Genomic DNA, 16,179 nt, shown 5'->3' with positions numbered 1-16,179 from the left:
ACATTTCGTAACTTCACTTTTTAACTTATAACGCGGCCACGTTATAGGGTGATTCGTGTTAATACGTGTTTTTTTTTTTAAATAATTATTGTAATTTTTAAAATTAAGGTAACCATATTTGGTTACCTTAATTTTAATGTGGAAATATAATATAATTCTAATTCCTCGAAATTCTAATGAAGTAAAATCAGACATCTCTCATATTGTCAAGTTATACTTCACAACTGGGTTGTCATCATTGCAACACGGTACCTGCCCACCCACCGATGAGGTGTCAATAATCTCCGAAACGGTGCCGTATGGGTGAAGGTATCAGCTGAGAATAAGTAACTCGAGGTCGAATAAGTAAGTTGAGGTTGTGCAATATCGTGATAACTTGTTGTGTCACAATATGAGATATACTTGATGATGCCAATTTATAACTACTTAAGTGATTGAGTACGTACAGAAATGATGCTATTGCACTAACTTGTACGCTGGTTATTAAAAATGACTAAAAATCGCATGTTCTGGCAGAAAAACCTGAAGTTTGTATTTAAAAGACAGAGACGTGTTGGTTTCTTTAATTTTAACTGGCAGGTTCCCAAAATTCATTTTATAAACTTATTTTCGAGCACATTTTATGTGTCCTAGCCTTTGTAAATTAACAGTAAGTAGATTTTTTTTTTTTTTTTTTTTTATATATTTTGGATCTTTTGAGATTTAAAATTTATAGCTGGCACGAGAGACTACGTTAGAGTGAATTTGGCACTTCACTTCTCAAAGGTTACCAACCCCTGTTCCAAGGGATCGCGGTTAGCAGCTATTATTACAGATTCTTTGCTTGAGATCCTCTATTGTTGTTGCTAATGGTGGGATACGAACTCTTTCTTTCGCGTATCCTTAATGAAAGAGGTCATAAAGGAGTGAGCTCTGGGGAATAATGTAGGTCATTGAATGTGACCCCACCAGCCCACTCCAATGATCAGGAGAGGTCTCTTCAAGGAATGCTATTAAGGCATTAGGAAAAAGTGATGCGGAACCTTCCTGAAAAATAATATTTGTCCTCTAACAGCTGGAGCATCAGCAATAAATGTAACACATTAAGGTTGAAGGATGATTATTTCAATCTGTTATTTGTCTTACGGTAGAGAGCTTTTTTTTTTTTTTTTGAAATATCATTTTGAATAACTATATGAATATTGTATATTCAGGGCATCAAAAAGTTCGTTCCCACAGGAAGATTTAATAATCTTATTACTGTATTTAGAACCACCAGTAGGAGAACGCAGTGACAGCAGGGGACCTTGATGTTAGCGGCAGGTACTTTGTTATGAGATTTGGTCTAATTCTGTGGTGTCGCATGTTCCGATTTGATTCATTACTCCGCGAGATAGTGGTTTAAATGCTACACATCGAAGCAGACGGTATTCTACTGCGAAGAAAGGGCTTTCGTTGTGATTGGGGCTGCTGATGCCCTGAACTCTTCCCCGTGTAGTACGGAGCGTGCCTGCTACCGACACAGACCACAAACAGCAATCAATCTTCAACAAATATATCAGAATCGCTTATTACTTCTAGTATTAAATTGGTACACAAAACGTTCAAGATATTCAGAGAGAAAATATAAGAAACACAATTTTCTTTAATCAAATGGGTTGACTGGCACTTATCCTTATTAAATTACACGTATGTGATTGCAATCCATATTTGGCAGAATCACGTGCTTCAATCTAAGTTTACGACCATGCTTCCGCTATTTCTGACAGCCACGTGGAATTTCCGTTTTTCTAATTAAATGTTCTTTTAGTTTTAACAGAGCAGGATACAAACCAGCTAACCTCTAAACACAGACCCGTTCTCACTGACACTGGGCCACGGAAAACAATTCGTTCAGAGTACACGCCACACAATCTGCAAATAACCTGCTTCATCTGTACCGAGAGGAAACATGCTTGGGTGGGGAAAATATGCAAGAAAACCTCGCTAATTGTGTCAATTACGAAGCACCAGAGGCGAATGGAGGTGACACGCCGATGTAGGGAAGTGGGCTGTTTAAATGACGTCGAAGGTTACGCGCAATAACATAACAGCTGTCAGGATTATCACAAACAACGCTAATAAAAGGCCTACACGAAAGGGCAGCGTGTACACCGACTCATTAAGCGACTCAATGGCCGTTTAAAACACACGCAGAGAAAAAAAAAAAAAATTAAGTTCTCGTTAGTTGTCATAGCAACCCATAAGCGGGGAACAATTGGGTTGAATCAAAATGGAATCAGTGTCAAAAAGGAAGTGTTTTCGACTGGACGGTTCAAAGTTTCATTTCCAGCAGAACTAATAAACTTCCGCTGGCACCATTTCTGGGCTTGCGTTCCACTCACGTGACTACTTTTTCATAAGGGGGGAAGACAAAAAAAATATAAACACCACATCCGGCTGGAAGTGTGGATAAGCGTTAAGTGGCGAAATTTTATCCAATTTAAGGCTTTAAACGCATGCTCTTCTCGACTGACACTATCGAACCTCCGTCCGTAAGTTAAGGACGAACCGACGGTGCTTCAAATGAAGTGGCGTCGCCTGGAACTTTAACTTTGAGACTCGACAACATACGGATTGAGTTCACTCTATTTGAAAGGAATTTTTATCCTCGGTGAAACGATGAGGTACAGTTTCGGGGGGGGGGGACTCAGTTTTGATTCAGGATAACGCCAGTTTGTTCTAAAACCTAGGGCACAGGCGCTTCTGATGAAATGTTCTGTAGGCCAGTGGGCGGAGCTACAGACTCTAGACATAAACTATACACTGTACAGTACTTTGATGGCAACTGCATAAGCACTTCGAGGTTACCTAATAACAGCGTGTTCGTCCAGCCCACGCATCGGAAATCTAGTGTAGCCCGAGCGCGCGTACACACACTCTCGGTGTCGTATTTCGCTTTCCGCTTCGATTAACGCAGAGTCTTTAATGGCCCCACCGTTTACGACTCCCAAAACGATGTCGGGGTATTCCAAACAATGCAATTTTTTGTATCAATTGGCGAAAACCAACGGTACAGATACATTTGAGAGAAAGGAGAAGGCAGACACAGAAAGAAAGAGAAAAAGACCGAAAGAGGGAATGGACCTAGAGATAGAAAGACAGAGAGAGGGAGAGAAAAACAGAGTGAGAGAGAGACAGGAAAAGGCAGAGAGAGAGAGACAGAAGGGAAAGGTGGACAGAGAGAAAGACGGAGGACAGAGACACAGAGAAAGACAGAAATGGTGGCGCCTCCGTAGCCAGGTGGGAAGGAGCAGCTGTGCGTAGCACACGCTTCTTGATTAGACCGGGGTTCGAGCCCGTGACCACCGAATATGGAGGATGCGGAAAGGTCAGGGAATGACTACCGCATATCCCCGGAGCAATATGGCCTTAGTTGCTAATGCTCCTAAAAACCAAATAACAAACAAACAAACAAACAGAAATGGTGAAACAGAAAGAGGGATGGAGAAACACAGAAAGAGTGAGAAACAGACAGACAGGAAAAGGCAGAAAGAGATAGAGAGCGAAAGAAAAGAGACAGACAGAAATAGTAAGAAAAACAGAAATAGAGAGAGAGAGAGAGAGAGAGAGAGAGAGAGAGAGAGAGAGAGAGAGAGACAGACAAAAAGTGAAAGCAGGATAGAGAGGCACACACAAAACGATAAAAACAGAATATGTGTGAGAGAAAGAGAAGGAGACAGACACAGAGAAAGACAGAAATAGTAAGTTAAGGAGAAGAATAAATAGAGAGACACAGTGACACAAAAACAAAAAGAGTAACAGAAGAAAGAGAGGGAGTCGGAGGTAGAATACGCAGAGTGAAAAAAAGAGAGAAAGATAGAAACAATAAGGAAAGCAGAGAGTGTGAGAGACAGGCTTAGAGAGAGAGAGAGAGAGAGAGAGAGAGAGAGAGGACAGCCAAAGAAAATTACAAAGTGTGCGTGCATGTATGCGTGCACATGTGAGAGAGTGAGGAGGAAAAAAAAAGAAAGAGATGGAGACAGAAAGACAGAGGAGAGAGAAAAGAAGAAGATAAGGTAAAAGACAGATGGATGTTCGTATGATTCCAGCTGTGGCTGCATGAAACAAACCCAGCAAGAGGTTCTTGTCCATCGAGCAAGGAGGGCGCTTGTTTCCAAGACGGCAAAGTTGAATGACTCTGCTGCAGGACAAAGGGTTCCCACCAATTCCCACACTCTTCAATGAACGCACGTCAAACAGGAATACGTCGTGGGGAGAGCAGAAAGCCCCAGTCATCCTTCCGTATCGCAGTTACCGCAAGGTAACTGAACAGGTTTCAACGCCTTCCTTTCCATTCTGCCGTTAGCCTTGATTGGGGACAGGTGGTCCCCTGTCCAACCTCCGCATCAGACGGAACACCTGGCGAGGAAGGAAGAACGCGTGTGTAATGCGCTTACAGGAGATGGCCGAGTGCGTCCATTTCCTACTTCTGACTCTCCCATCACAAACGGACCAAGAACGTGCCACGCTGCTGACGGAATGAACGCGCTAATCCGTTTGCGTCAGTATTTCTTCGCTAACCCAGTCCAAAAGAAAAGGAACGAGAAATGATTCTTATAGCTTTAATTGCATTAGCCCAAAACCAACTGCCCCCGCCCCTTGCCTACCCCGAATCTAATTTATGAATAAGCCCCGTAAAAATTAATGTTTTACAGTTTTTAATGGCGTTTTAATAGAGCAGAGCTCATCCAAAACACACGCACACACACACACACACACAGAAAGGTGTTCCCATGTGCCGAGCCACGCATGCGTGACTCTCGTTTATATTCTCGTAATTGCTGCCAACAAATATCTCCTCCCCTTCTTAAAACTTTCTAAAATTAACACTTCCATTAACAAACCGAGCAGATAGCAAGGCAAAATTCAGCCAACTGTCAAATTACATCCGTTACGTAGTACGAGTTATTACGTCATTAAAAGTTGTTGCGTAAGACCTTAAATAGAAAATACTTTCTTATCATCCTCAGCTGCAATCGTCTGATGTCATGTCATTGCGCTTCCTGGCTAGCAGAAGACCCCACCTACAGGTGGAAATTAAAATGACGCCGAGTACAGTCTTGTTGCTATGCTGTTTATCAGTTTTTTGTTTTTTTTTCTTTCTTCGATGTATCCTTCATAGTATAGTACAGTCGGCTTGACATACGACTGCCAGCTGGAAAGGTTGAAGTTTCCAAAAGTTCGGTGTTTCAGCAAACGAACAACAGACAAGTCTGTACAGGGTTAGAAAACGCTGTACAGACAATGTACTCTTATGTTTTTTTTTGTTTGTTTTGTTTTTTTAAACAAACGTGTATTGCAAAGAACGTTATAGAGTTTTGAGTACTCACCCTACGTAATGCCTTTCATACAGTATATTCTTAAACGACGTCTAAAAAACAATACTGTACACGTATATGCAGTTTATGTTGTATAGGGAATGGTTCTGAGTAAAGTAATTGTATATAAAGTGCAACTTCCGGTATGACAACTGGCGTATGAATATATTATTTATTATCAAAGCTCTTCTTAAAACAAGTTTGTTTGTTTTCACGATATTCGCTTGAGTTTTGCATCTACAAAGATAAATCCTTTATCTTTCGAAAAGTCTCAACAAATAATCGAGTTTTTGGTATTGACAAGAATTCTAGGATTAATTTTTTAAATACGAAATTAAGTAATTAATGCGTTTGCGCAGACTGGCTGACATTGTAAATTGAGATATTAGAAACACAACGATAACAGTTAAACCAGAAGAGTAATGGAGCGTGTTTTTATTACTTCGGATTTACGCGATTATGTTCCGGTTTCTCTCTCTGTTTCTTGATCCTTTTGACAGAAAAACCAAAGTGATATAAATGGGAAATATAAATAGAAAAGGATGTTGTCACCGGAAAGGTAATTTACTGATTAAATAAACTAACAACTGAAAGTTAAACTTTAACCTTACTTTTGACTTTTACATTACTCGTATCTTTAATTCGGTAATAAAATATTTTTTTAAAGTTAAACTCATATTGATAACGTCTCCTTTATTTTTAAATATAAACGAGCCATTATCAGCGAATATTTAAAACATTCACATTTTCTATAAAAATACAGTTCTTTTAAGCGTTCCATTTAACAAAACGAACTTACCTGAAGTATTATCCACTAGCTGGAAGACTAGGAAAATGGATATTATCACCTTGGATAGCGTAGTAATCCATAACACCAACATCTTCTCCACAGTCTGCTGTACTTAATCGTCTGCAGTTACACCAAACTTTAAAGTTCACTACAATAAGACTTAAAAATGTCTGGAGTGGAGTTTTTATTTATCCTTGCTCTGATAGCGAATTCAGAGTGTGGTGATAAGGCGGTGGAACAGCGCAATCCATATCGAATTCAAGCGCACTCATATTTGGATTATCTGCAGAAACACTTGTCGAGCAACACATATCTACACTTTGTTGTCTTATGACAACGTAATGAACATATCGTGGCGCCTACAGGACGTCCGCTCAACCGCATTTCCTCACCATCGTCTCACCTGGCGTTCCGTTATAGCCATAATGATCTCCCACGAAGTCTACGTTTTTATACTTTTACACGCTTCCATTTTCTTTCGTTCGTAAATAAAACACCAAAGAGCAGCAAAGGCAGTCAAAACTGACTTTTGCATAGCTTTTCTACTTCATACTCCATCGGCAGACGATGAGGCATGCTTCACGTGCATTGTCATGGCAACTCACAAGCAGTGGACTACACGCGGACAAATTGTCTCCAGCTGTATTCGCGCGAGACTGCGCTTCGCGGGAGCACGCTCTTTCGGTTGGCAACAGCAACACCAGCGATCCTGGCGAGCGCTGTTATGGACACAGCAGACTGTTGGTCTTCTGCCAATCAACAAATATATTCAACACAGTTTCAGCGCCCTCGTGCGTGAACGAAATTGCGCTGTAGAAAAGACTGGCATTTGATAAGAGAGTGTCTTCTGATTACGAATTTTTAAAAAGCGAAATTTCGAAAATAAAAAAAGTAACTTATTACCACTCTATTCATTTAATTTACTATAATTTAATTCGGGATAATTAAATTTTGATAATTCTACAATTTTCTTTCGAATTTTAAAAATACATGTAGATCTGCCTTCAGGAATTTAATTTATTATATTAATTTATTAATTATATTCATATATGTATTTAGATATTTAGCCCGTGCCATTGAGGTATGTACGTACACAATTATTAGCGTTTATTCCTTGTTAAATTTTAATAAAAAAAAATATTTTTAATATATTTTAATATATATTTTTTTTCTTTTAATAAGAAATGAAACACGCTTCGAAAAAATGTTAACTATATATATAAACAGGAAATTTTTAAATGCTTTGGCCACAGGATATATATATATAAACACAGGATATGTGTAATATATCTATATATATATATATAAACACAGGATATATTCCTGTGGCCAAAGCAGTTCAAAATTCTTGGATTTAAAGGTTCATTGCAACAGTTAACTGCTTTGGAAATTAAAATGAAAGCAAGTAAATACATTTAAATAGCACAAAACATGACAACTTGTAATTTCGGGGATATAATTACAAAAAGAGATTGCCGGAACTACATTCTATTAAAAGATATTATTTTAAACCTCTTAAAGCTCGTTTTTTGTGATTAAACAAATATGTACGTAATTATTTTTGTTCTTTTCATTTTACAAATGCTAAGCAAGCATTACTAACACACCCGATAGTGGATGGAGGTGAAAGTTGTGCAGAATTCGTGGTACATCAAAATTTCCGCACCACAGCATGATAAAATTTTTCCTTAGAACTGTAGGCATATTTTATGATGAAAGATCTCATTTTACTTCGGCATCACCAGCCTATCACGTTAATAACGTCATCAATCACCGGCCAAACTAGGCTTAGGAAATACTTAAACCTGCCTTACGCTTAACTATTTATTAAAAGCGGCTGCCTTGCTATAGTAATTGGGATATGGAGTAATCAGTAGGAAATCGTGGCATTATTATCTATTAAAACCTATCTATTATTAAATATCTTATAACGTTATTCAGTTAAGCCAAACTGTCATCCAATACTACGCTGAATATTAATAAAATTAAATCATCCACACTACAGTTACAGCAACAGGTTTTCAAATTTGTTTGCAGCATGTTAACTTGCCCTCTTTTTGGAATGATCGAATAGTTAAACGTAATTTTTTTTAACTTTCTAGATTGAGTTTCAATTTAGGGATTGCACTTTTCACGGCCTTAGCTTTTGGCATTCACCGAGAGCATTCCATTTATTATCCCTGCTAGCAACCACTCTCTCGTGAATAACCAAGGCCGCAGTCCGGAACTTCCCTGGGATGACTCACTCCCCTCCTGGTCCATGTATATTAGCTATTGTTGTGAGTAAGCGTAGTTGCAAATGCTGGCTTCATCCCTTCTATCTGTTCGCTGATGTCATTATTACCATGAAGCCATTATAAAAGGAGGACGGGATCTACTATCGATTTCCCCGTTTACAATACTCCCCTCCCAAAACAGCATATTCATTGGAACCTCCTACACCCTTTCAATTATTCTTATGTACTTCTGCTATAAAATTTTTAGTTAACTTATGCAGTACTGGAGCGTATTTGCATTTCTTTTTGGTTTGGTTTAACGTTCAAGTTTTCTGCTGATTGATATTAAAATATGATTCTTTCTTCTGAATAAATTCAACAAAATGTTCCTGATGAAATGTCCAGCTACTCCCGTGTGATTTAATAACATTTCTTAGTACTTAAAATTCGTAGTTTGTGCATTTAAATTAAAATGGTTCGTTATAACTTACTTCTGATGTCTCCATTTTCAATAATGCTTCTTGAAACTTATATTAAATGAAAGACCGAACCTAATTACACGCAGCTCAGAAAACGGAACAAAAATCTCCTTCCCTTTGCCTTCTGTAATAACGAGAGCCATGAAATTCTTTTCTACTTTTTACCAATGTTGAACATCCAGATGACTTTGATTTCGTTATAAAAAATTTCGAAAATAACGTATAAATACCGAGAATGAAAAAATAGACAACCGAAGTGCAAAATTCGTTTGAATTATCAGAGTGGAAAAGGTAGCACTCAAGAAAAACGTGGTTTTTATTAAATTTTGGCAAAATTTCGGTAATATGTGAAAATACAATATTTAAAAAGTACACGAGAGATAGCTGATTTTCGACTGGAAACTTTGCAGAAGACTTAAGTCCCCAGCGAGCTCTTGGTTGGACTTGAAGCAAAAATATCCATTCCTGTGAGTTTCACTACTTATCAAAATCGGCCTGAGAATGGCAAAAGCTTTTCCAGATTCAGATCTTTCCCACATACCAACGTAGAATTTGTGTAATGTGAAATAGTTGGATGCAGGGTTATAGTACAGACCATTAGATGGTGAAGAATAGGACGAAAGCCTCTACATGCAGATGGAATGTGAGATCAAGTGTGAATATCTTATTAGGGGTGATTTCAATTTGCCCACTATGGATTGGAACAAGTGGGAGGGAGATACCATGAGGGACAAAATTTGTAAATACACTAGAATACTAGACGATTATCATTTTGTATCAGCGTGTTAGAGAAAATATCACGGGTAAGAATATTCTAGACCTGACCATCAACCCACACGAACCAGATGGTACATAAGGTCACAGTATATAGGAACGTTTATCAAAAAGTGGTCGAGCTTTCCTTAGTTGGAAGTTGAAGAGGTTGCAGTTACTAAAAGTAAAGGCATGGGATTTAATTTCAGAAAAAATAAACTGTGACAGTTTAAACTGTTATATGGCACCTACCAGCTAGGAGAATAGCAGGAATGTTTCTGGTATGTGAATACAAAGAAAGAGAAAACGAATCAGATCGGACCTTCGCGTAATGAATATATGTAGGTACATCTTGGGGAAAGATGGATGTTGTTGTTGTAGGGTTTCAGGAGCATCAGCGACTAAGGCTATATTGCTCCGTCTATATTGCCTGTAAATTGCGCGTTCTGTGGTCGATTTTCTGTTTGCTGTACGAAAAACTGGAGTTTCCGGAAGAAAACCCATGCTACCCTCGCCTGAAACCGACTAACTCAGCCACGTCGTGAAAAATGCCCACAAAAATTCCTCACGTCATAGACAGAACTCGAACTGAGGTCTTTCCACCCGGTGTGGGAGGACGACGATTCTACAAACCGTGCTACCCACGAGGGCAAGATGGATATAGAAAAGTCTAAGATAACCCAGCTGATGAATTTAACAGCACTTCTTATCAATCTTTACAGACGAAAATAATAGAGGCTAGGCGGGTGAGGCTGAACAGTATGAAATTAGCAATGTTGAAATTACAGCTGAGTGTTTATTAGAAAAACCTTTCTGGTCTAAAGGAAAATAAAGACCTGGAATTGATGACATATATTTAGTAATAATGAGGAAGGCGGCAAGCGAATCTATTGAACAATTAAGATTAATTATGAAGGCATAATTGGACTAGGAGAGAAACATCCCCATGGATTGGAGAGGTGCCAGTGTATCGCTAATACATAAAGGCGGTTCTAAGAGTGAAGTGGGTAACTTCAGACTGGTTAGTTGACAATAGTGGTAGGGAAAATCATGGTGGCAGTGATAAAGAATGTAACACAAGGAAATTTAGATAGAAACAGAATTCTGAAGGATACGTTGAACTATTTTGTTAGGGGGAATCATGGTTAAATAACTCGTTTATCTATTTTGAGACGGTTTTTCGTGAACTGAATGTAGGAAATAATTTCGAAATTATTTATTTGGATTTTAGGAAATAATTTGATTCAGTCCCTCATGAGAGGTTATCGTATACGCTGGATTATGTTCAGATTACGAGTTAAGTTTCTAAGATGGATCACAGAGTGGTTGCAGGGAAAGAGGCGCAGAACGTTGCGATTAATGCCTACTCTTCGGATTACCAACCCGCACTAGACCAGCGTGGCAGATTATGGTCCATTTCCTTCAGCATGAATTGTTGAGGAGGCTTCCATCCTGCAGTGGGTTGATAATGGCTGCACTTTACCTTTTTTTTTTTACCTTCGGATTAGTTTAACGTTAGAAGTGGGTTCCCACCAGTCTTCGGTTGTGGGACCACTGTTGTGCGTGATTTTCATAAATGATATCGAGAAGGATTAAAAGACGTGATATCAAAATTTGCAGATGACGTAAAGATTGGAAAAGTGGTTAATGATCAGCTCCAAGCAGCACTCCTTTAGGATGACTTGGATAAGCTTCAGCGATGATTAGAAGAGAGGCGAGCATGTTTCGATGCAGCAGAATACATAATCTTCCATTGTGGAACAGCAATCCGAGAAATAACTTATATTTGATGAAGTTGAATTAAAAACAGTAGAAAAGAAAGAGATACAGTCGGACATGAAGTTCTCCGAGCAGTAGAGAGGTGGCAAGGATGGCCCATTGTATCCTATCGTTGATTTATTGTTGTTGTTGTTGTTGTCTCTGTCTCTATCTCTCTCAGTATTCCAATATAATAGCAAAAATAAGGTATATACTTAAGAGAAAGAAGCTTTATTCTAATTTCAAATACAAAATAAATTGTTGACGTTAATTTCTCGTTATTAGTTGAATGTTTCCTGAATTCATAATAAAATGAGCGAAGTTTATATCGCTTTGAAGTTTAATAAAATACATAGGTGACACCTGTTTTGCGTTCGTTATGCGGCGCGAACCAGGCTTCTGTTATTATCATCTTATTGTACTTATTATGCATTATAATTGCCCGTATGGCAGAACAATGCTCGCTGTTTCGTTACTAAAGTCCCATGACACCAACACACAGACCTCAATATTAAAATGGGTTTTCATCCACACTTGGAATTTACCAAATAACCACAGCATCGAATTCAGACAGTTAACTGACGTTGACACTCCAGTAGGCGGGCAATTTCCAGTAGTTCTCAACGATGATCAGATGAGCTCTGAGTGAGTGGTATTTCCTCTGCGATCCCTGACTCATGAGAGATTCGCTCTTCCTTTGTAATTTTGCATATGTCAGATATCTGCATGAAAAGAATTGGGTATATTAAGGAAAGCTGAAATTGGATGATCTATATATAATTATGATGATATTTTGTTAGTTTAAGCGCAGCAAACTATGGAACGGTTGATATACAGTTATGTGGTTTAACCTCGTACGTCAGAATTTCTTGGCGGTATACCCCTGATATAAAATTGATAACATGACGTATCAATACTCTCGGAGTTGATTCGATAAAGAAACAAACTGTCGTATGAGGGCCATTCGAGAAATACTTCATCTTCCCGTGTGTATTATGTCAGTAAAATGTTTGTGTTCGTTGGTCTGCTTGTTTGTTTGTTTTGTTATGGAAGAAAAACCAGAGTTTCCAGGGAGGGATGCTTGCTGTTCTCGCATGAGACCGACTAACTAAGTCACTGAGTAAAAGAAGCTCATAAAAGTTCTTTGCGTCATTGAGGGGATTCGAACCCGTGCCTTTTCTACGCGGTGTGGGGAGGACAGTGATTACAACCACTGCTACCAGCGAAAACTAGAGCTATTTCGACAGCCTCGACAGTAACAATAAAACCAACCTTATCAATGTCCCTTCCGAAGGAAAAAAATTCAAAAGGTGGCGATGCCTCTTATACAAAACAGTGACTGTATTTATAATTCCAGACTATATTGCTATACGATGATTCTGATTTTTTTTTTAAAGGTTGTACTCTTTACAATATCAAGGTTGTGGCTAAACATCTTACGTACCGGGCTCAGGTTTCCAGAGGATGCCCCCAAAGGTCGGTGTTGGGGCCCCTCCTCTGGAACGCTGTACTAGATCAATGGTTAAGGAGGGTACACGATGGTATCAACAAGATAGCTTATGCCAACGACTTGGTGATCGTTCTTAATGGATGCTCAAGGAGAATAATTGAAGAAAAATAAATTGAGCCTGTCTTGGATGATTTGATGGCATGGGCTACAGTTAACAAATTGAGAATGTCCTCCAGCAAAACCACTTTTATGACTTTCAAGAACCACTTTAGCTATAAGAGACCTCCCAGAATCCGACTAAATAATACCCAAATCCGCTATATATCCCAAACTAAATACTTAGGTATCACCTTAGATGATAAACTCAGTTTTCTGCTTCATGTGATAAAACTCAGGGACAAAATCCGTAATTTCACAGCCTCTGTCATTAGGATCTCCAAAAAAGTCTCGGGATTATCAAAGAAAACATTGTCCCTTTACAACAAAACCATATTCTTGCTTATTATATCATACGCAGCAAGTGTTTGGTGCCAAAAAGTATCAAAAGTAAAATTGAAACAAACTTATCTCCACACAAAGATCCGTTCTTCTGACAATCAATAATATTCCGAGGACAGTTTCAAACAACGCACTCCAAATACTTGGCGGTACGATCCCTGTAGATTTATATACGTATTGCTTTTCGGGGTTTGACTTACTACCTGAAAAAAGGACAGTCTAAGACATTGCTTGGAATTACAACTGACCCTGCGAGGGTAGCACAGTGGTATCGTCACCGTCCTCCCCACACCGGGTGGAAAAGGCCCGGGTTCGAATCCCGTCGATGACGCGAGGAATTTTAGTGGCTTTTTTCACAGCGTGGTGAGCTAGTCGGTCTCAGGCGCAGATAGCAAGGTTTCCCCCCCAGAAACTGAGGTTTTTTCGTCCAGCAAACAGGCAAATCGACCAGAGAACACATGCAATTTATAGACTAAATAAATATATGGGTAGATGTAATCATTTACAGGGACCCTAAAATAAAATTAGAACTGACCTAGCCAATGACTTCAAAGGAGAGAAGAAAAGGATTTGGACGGAACTTACTGGTGTCTGGCAAAAAAGATTGGACGAGAGTGACTTTGGACATGTAACAAGAAAGTACATCACGCAAGTGGAATTCTCAACAGCCCTTGCAGTTATTTCATGATTTAGGTCTTTTATGACAACTTCTTATCTGATAACAGGACATAGGTCACTCCGGGATAAGTTATTTGAGCGTAGTCTGGAGCCTGACCCGTATTGCACATGCGGAGAAAATGAAACTTGGATTCACGTTCTTCTGAAATGTCCATTGTACTCACAACCTAGAGAAAATTTAATGACTGTGGTTCCAAACTTATTGGAGAACAATGTAAATATTCTAGTTGAAGATCGTGATAATTTTATTGCACTGCAAACTTTCTCAAGAACTGTGTTTGCAATGAGAACTGAGCTAAGGACTTCGGCTTATTCTGGAAGTTGACTTCACAACAAGGATCAAATAGAAGAAACAGGCTATTTTGAACTATAAATCACAATGACTTCTAGACACATTATATTCTTTTAGTGTGTTTATGTATTTAAAACTTAGTTGGTTGTATTTAATTTAATTGTATATCGTTCTCAGAAACTCTGAACTTTGTACATAAAAAAAATGCTTCACAGTGGTACTAGGTTTAATTGTGGAGGTTTCTCCACTGGTACAAAATTTTTATTTTTATTTTTTCTTGCTCCCAGGTCTGGGCAAACTGGGGACGGGATTGCTGCCACCCACTGATATTGCACTACCTCCTGTGGGTGCGGGACTTTTGCATTGCGGCATAAACAGAGACAGTAGACCCGAGCCCGGCTCCTCGTGCCTGGGGCCAGCGGCTGCCCTTGTATTGGCTGCTCCCTGGTAGCGAAGTGGCCTGACAGTAAAACTTTCTCGGGCCATTTTCGTAGAGGGTCTACGCCATAAAAGATGAACTAGGTGGAGATGTTGACTTGAAAAATCTTCCTGAAGGCAGCAAATATATAAAATTTCATAAAAATTCGTCCACCGAGCCACATTGCTCTTAAAAACCTTCTCCTTGTGGCTATATACCCAAGTTCTTCCATTAGATGAACCTGGTATATATCGAGATTAGTGACTCTGAGAATCTTTTTCCACTTTTACAGAGGCTAGTTCCATTAAACGTGAAATATATTGCACCCGTTGTTGAGTGAGCATTAAAGTTCACGATGAATTTATTTTGGACAGTAACTGATTGGTGGAACTCCTTTTGTGATTTTCTACGTATACTTTGTGCGCAGACGACCACTCTTGTAAGTTCCTTGACCTCTTTTGGGATCCTTTGAACACAGTTACTGAGACAACACGAACAATTTTCAGGAATGGAATCTCTTTTTGGTAAGAGACACGATTCCCCAATCAGTATTCAACTTTGTCATTACCAACTGCTTTCTGCTCTTACGACGTTTCAGAATTCAGAACTCGCAACATTCCGAAGTCACTGGAATATTGTGAAGCTCTGAAATCCGTCGTCCTGCTAAGTCTATCTTATTGGCAATCCACCGTCAAGTTCACTGGGTTTGTTTCCTTTTGGTATGTCCGCTTTAAACGTATCTATATCTTCTTCAGCTTTATTTATTTTTCGGCACATACCGCACTGCCCTCTACAGTAGTTGCGTAATCAATTTATTGCATAAAATGTAATTACTCGTTAGTGCTCCCGTACTTTTGATATCAAGTGTATGCGGTATTTGTAATTGTCTTTTAAGATAAACAGAACGTGATCTGGAATTGTTATTTGTTGTATTAGGATTTCAGGAGCATCAGCGATTAAGGCCATATTGTTCCTTGTATATTTTTCTGTAAATTGCGTTTTTTCTGAGGTCGGTTTTCTATTTGCTGGACGAAAAGCCGGAGTTTCCGGGAACACAAACATGCTACCCTCGCCTGAGACCAACTAACTCAGCCACGTTGTGAAAAAGACCAATAAAAATTCATTCCATAATCGACGAGACTCGAACTGAGGTCTTTCCCACCAGGTGTGGAGAGGACGGTGATCCTACAAACTGTGCTACCCACAAGGGCAGGATGGCTAGGATCCTGATAAACGTTATGGTTATTCTTGTTATGGATTTTACAGAACAAAGCTGTTCTGGCTTTATTGTGTCATTATTGTTGAGCCTAAACAGGGCCGTGCAACTGCAGAGTCGCTGGAAGCGACATACCCCAGGCCTCAACACAGGATGGAACTAAAACTTCTCTTAAAGGGTTATAATATAGCTATGACAAAAGAAATCGGGCTCCCAAAACCAACCATGCATTAGGATCTCCAAGATACCATTGCACGATCCTGATCCTAAATGTGGTTAGACTCTTACCTCT

The 16,179-nt window shown here is 39.1% G+C and overlaps 1 protein-coding gene across 1 annotated transcript in view; it reads right to left on the bottom strand.

Annotated features, from left to right (window-relative positions):
* LOC150090350 (CUB and sushi domain-containing protein 1-like) overlaps window positions 1-6,783 on the bottom strand; it is an 81,544-nt gene extending 74,761 nt beyond the window's left edge. The window contains exon 1 of the mRNA XM_090389826.1: window positions 6,139-6,783. Coding sequence (XP_090245952.1) covers window positions 6,139-6,220 — 82 coding nt within the window. The 5' untranslated portion in view covers window positions 6,221-6,783. The remainder of the gene's footprint in view (window positions 1-6,138) is intronic.
* Between the last annotated feature and the right edge of the window lie 9,396 nt (window positions 6,784-16,179).

The sequence above is a fragment of the Mastigoproctus giganteus genome, chromosome 2 (genome assembly GCF_048544385.1).
Source record: "Mastigoproctus giganteus isolate SK-2022 chromosome 2, ASM4854438v1, whole genome shotgun sequence".
NCBI classification, from domain to species: domain Eukaryota; kingdom Metazoa; phylum Arthropoda; class Arachnida; order Uropygi; family Thelyphonidae; genus Mastigoproctus; species Mastigoproctus giganteus.
This window is presented reverse-complemented; position numbering and strand designations above follow the sequence as displayed.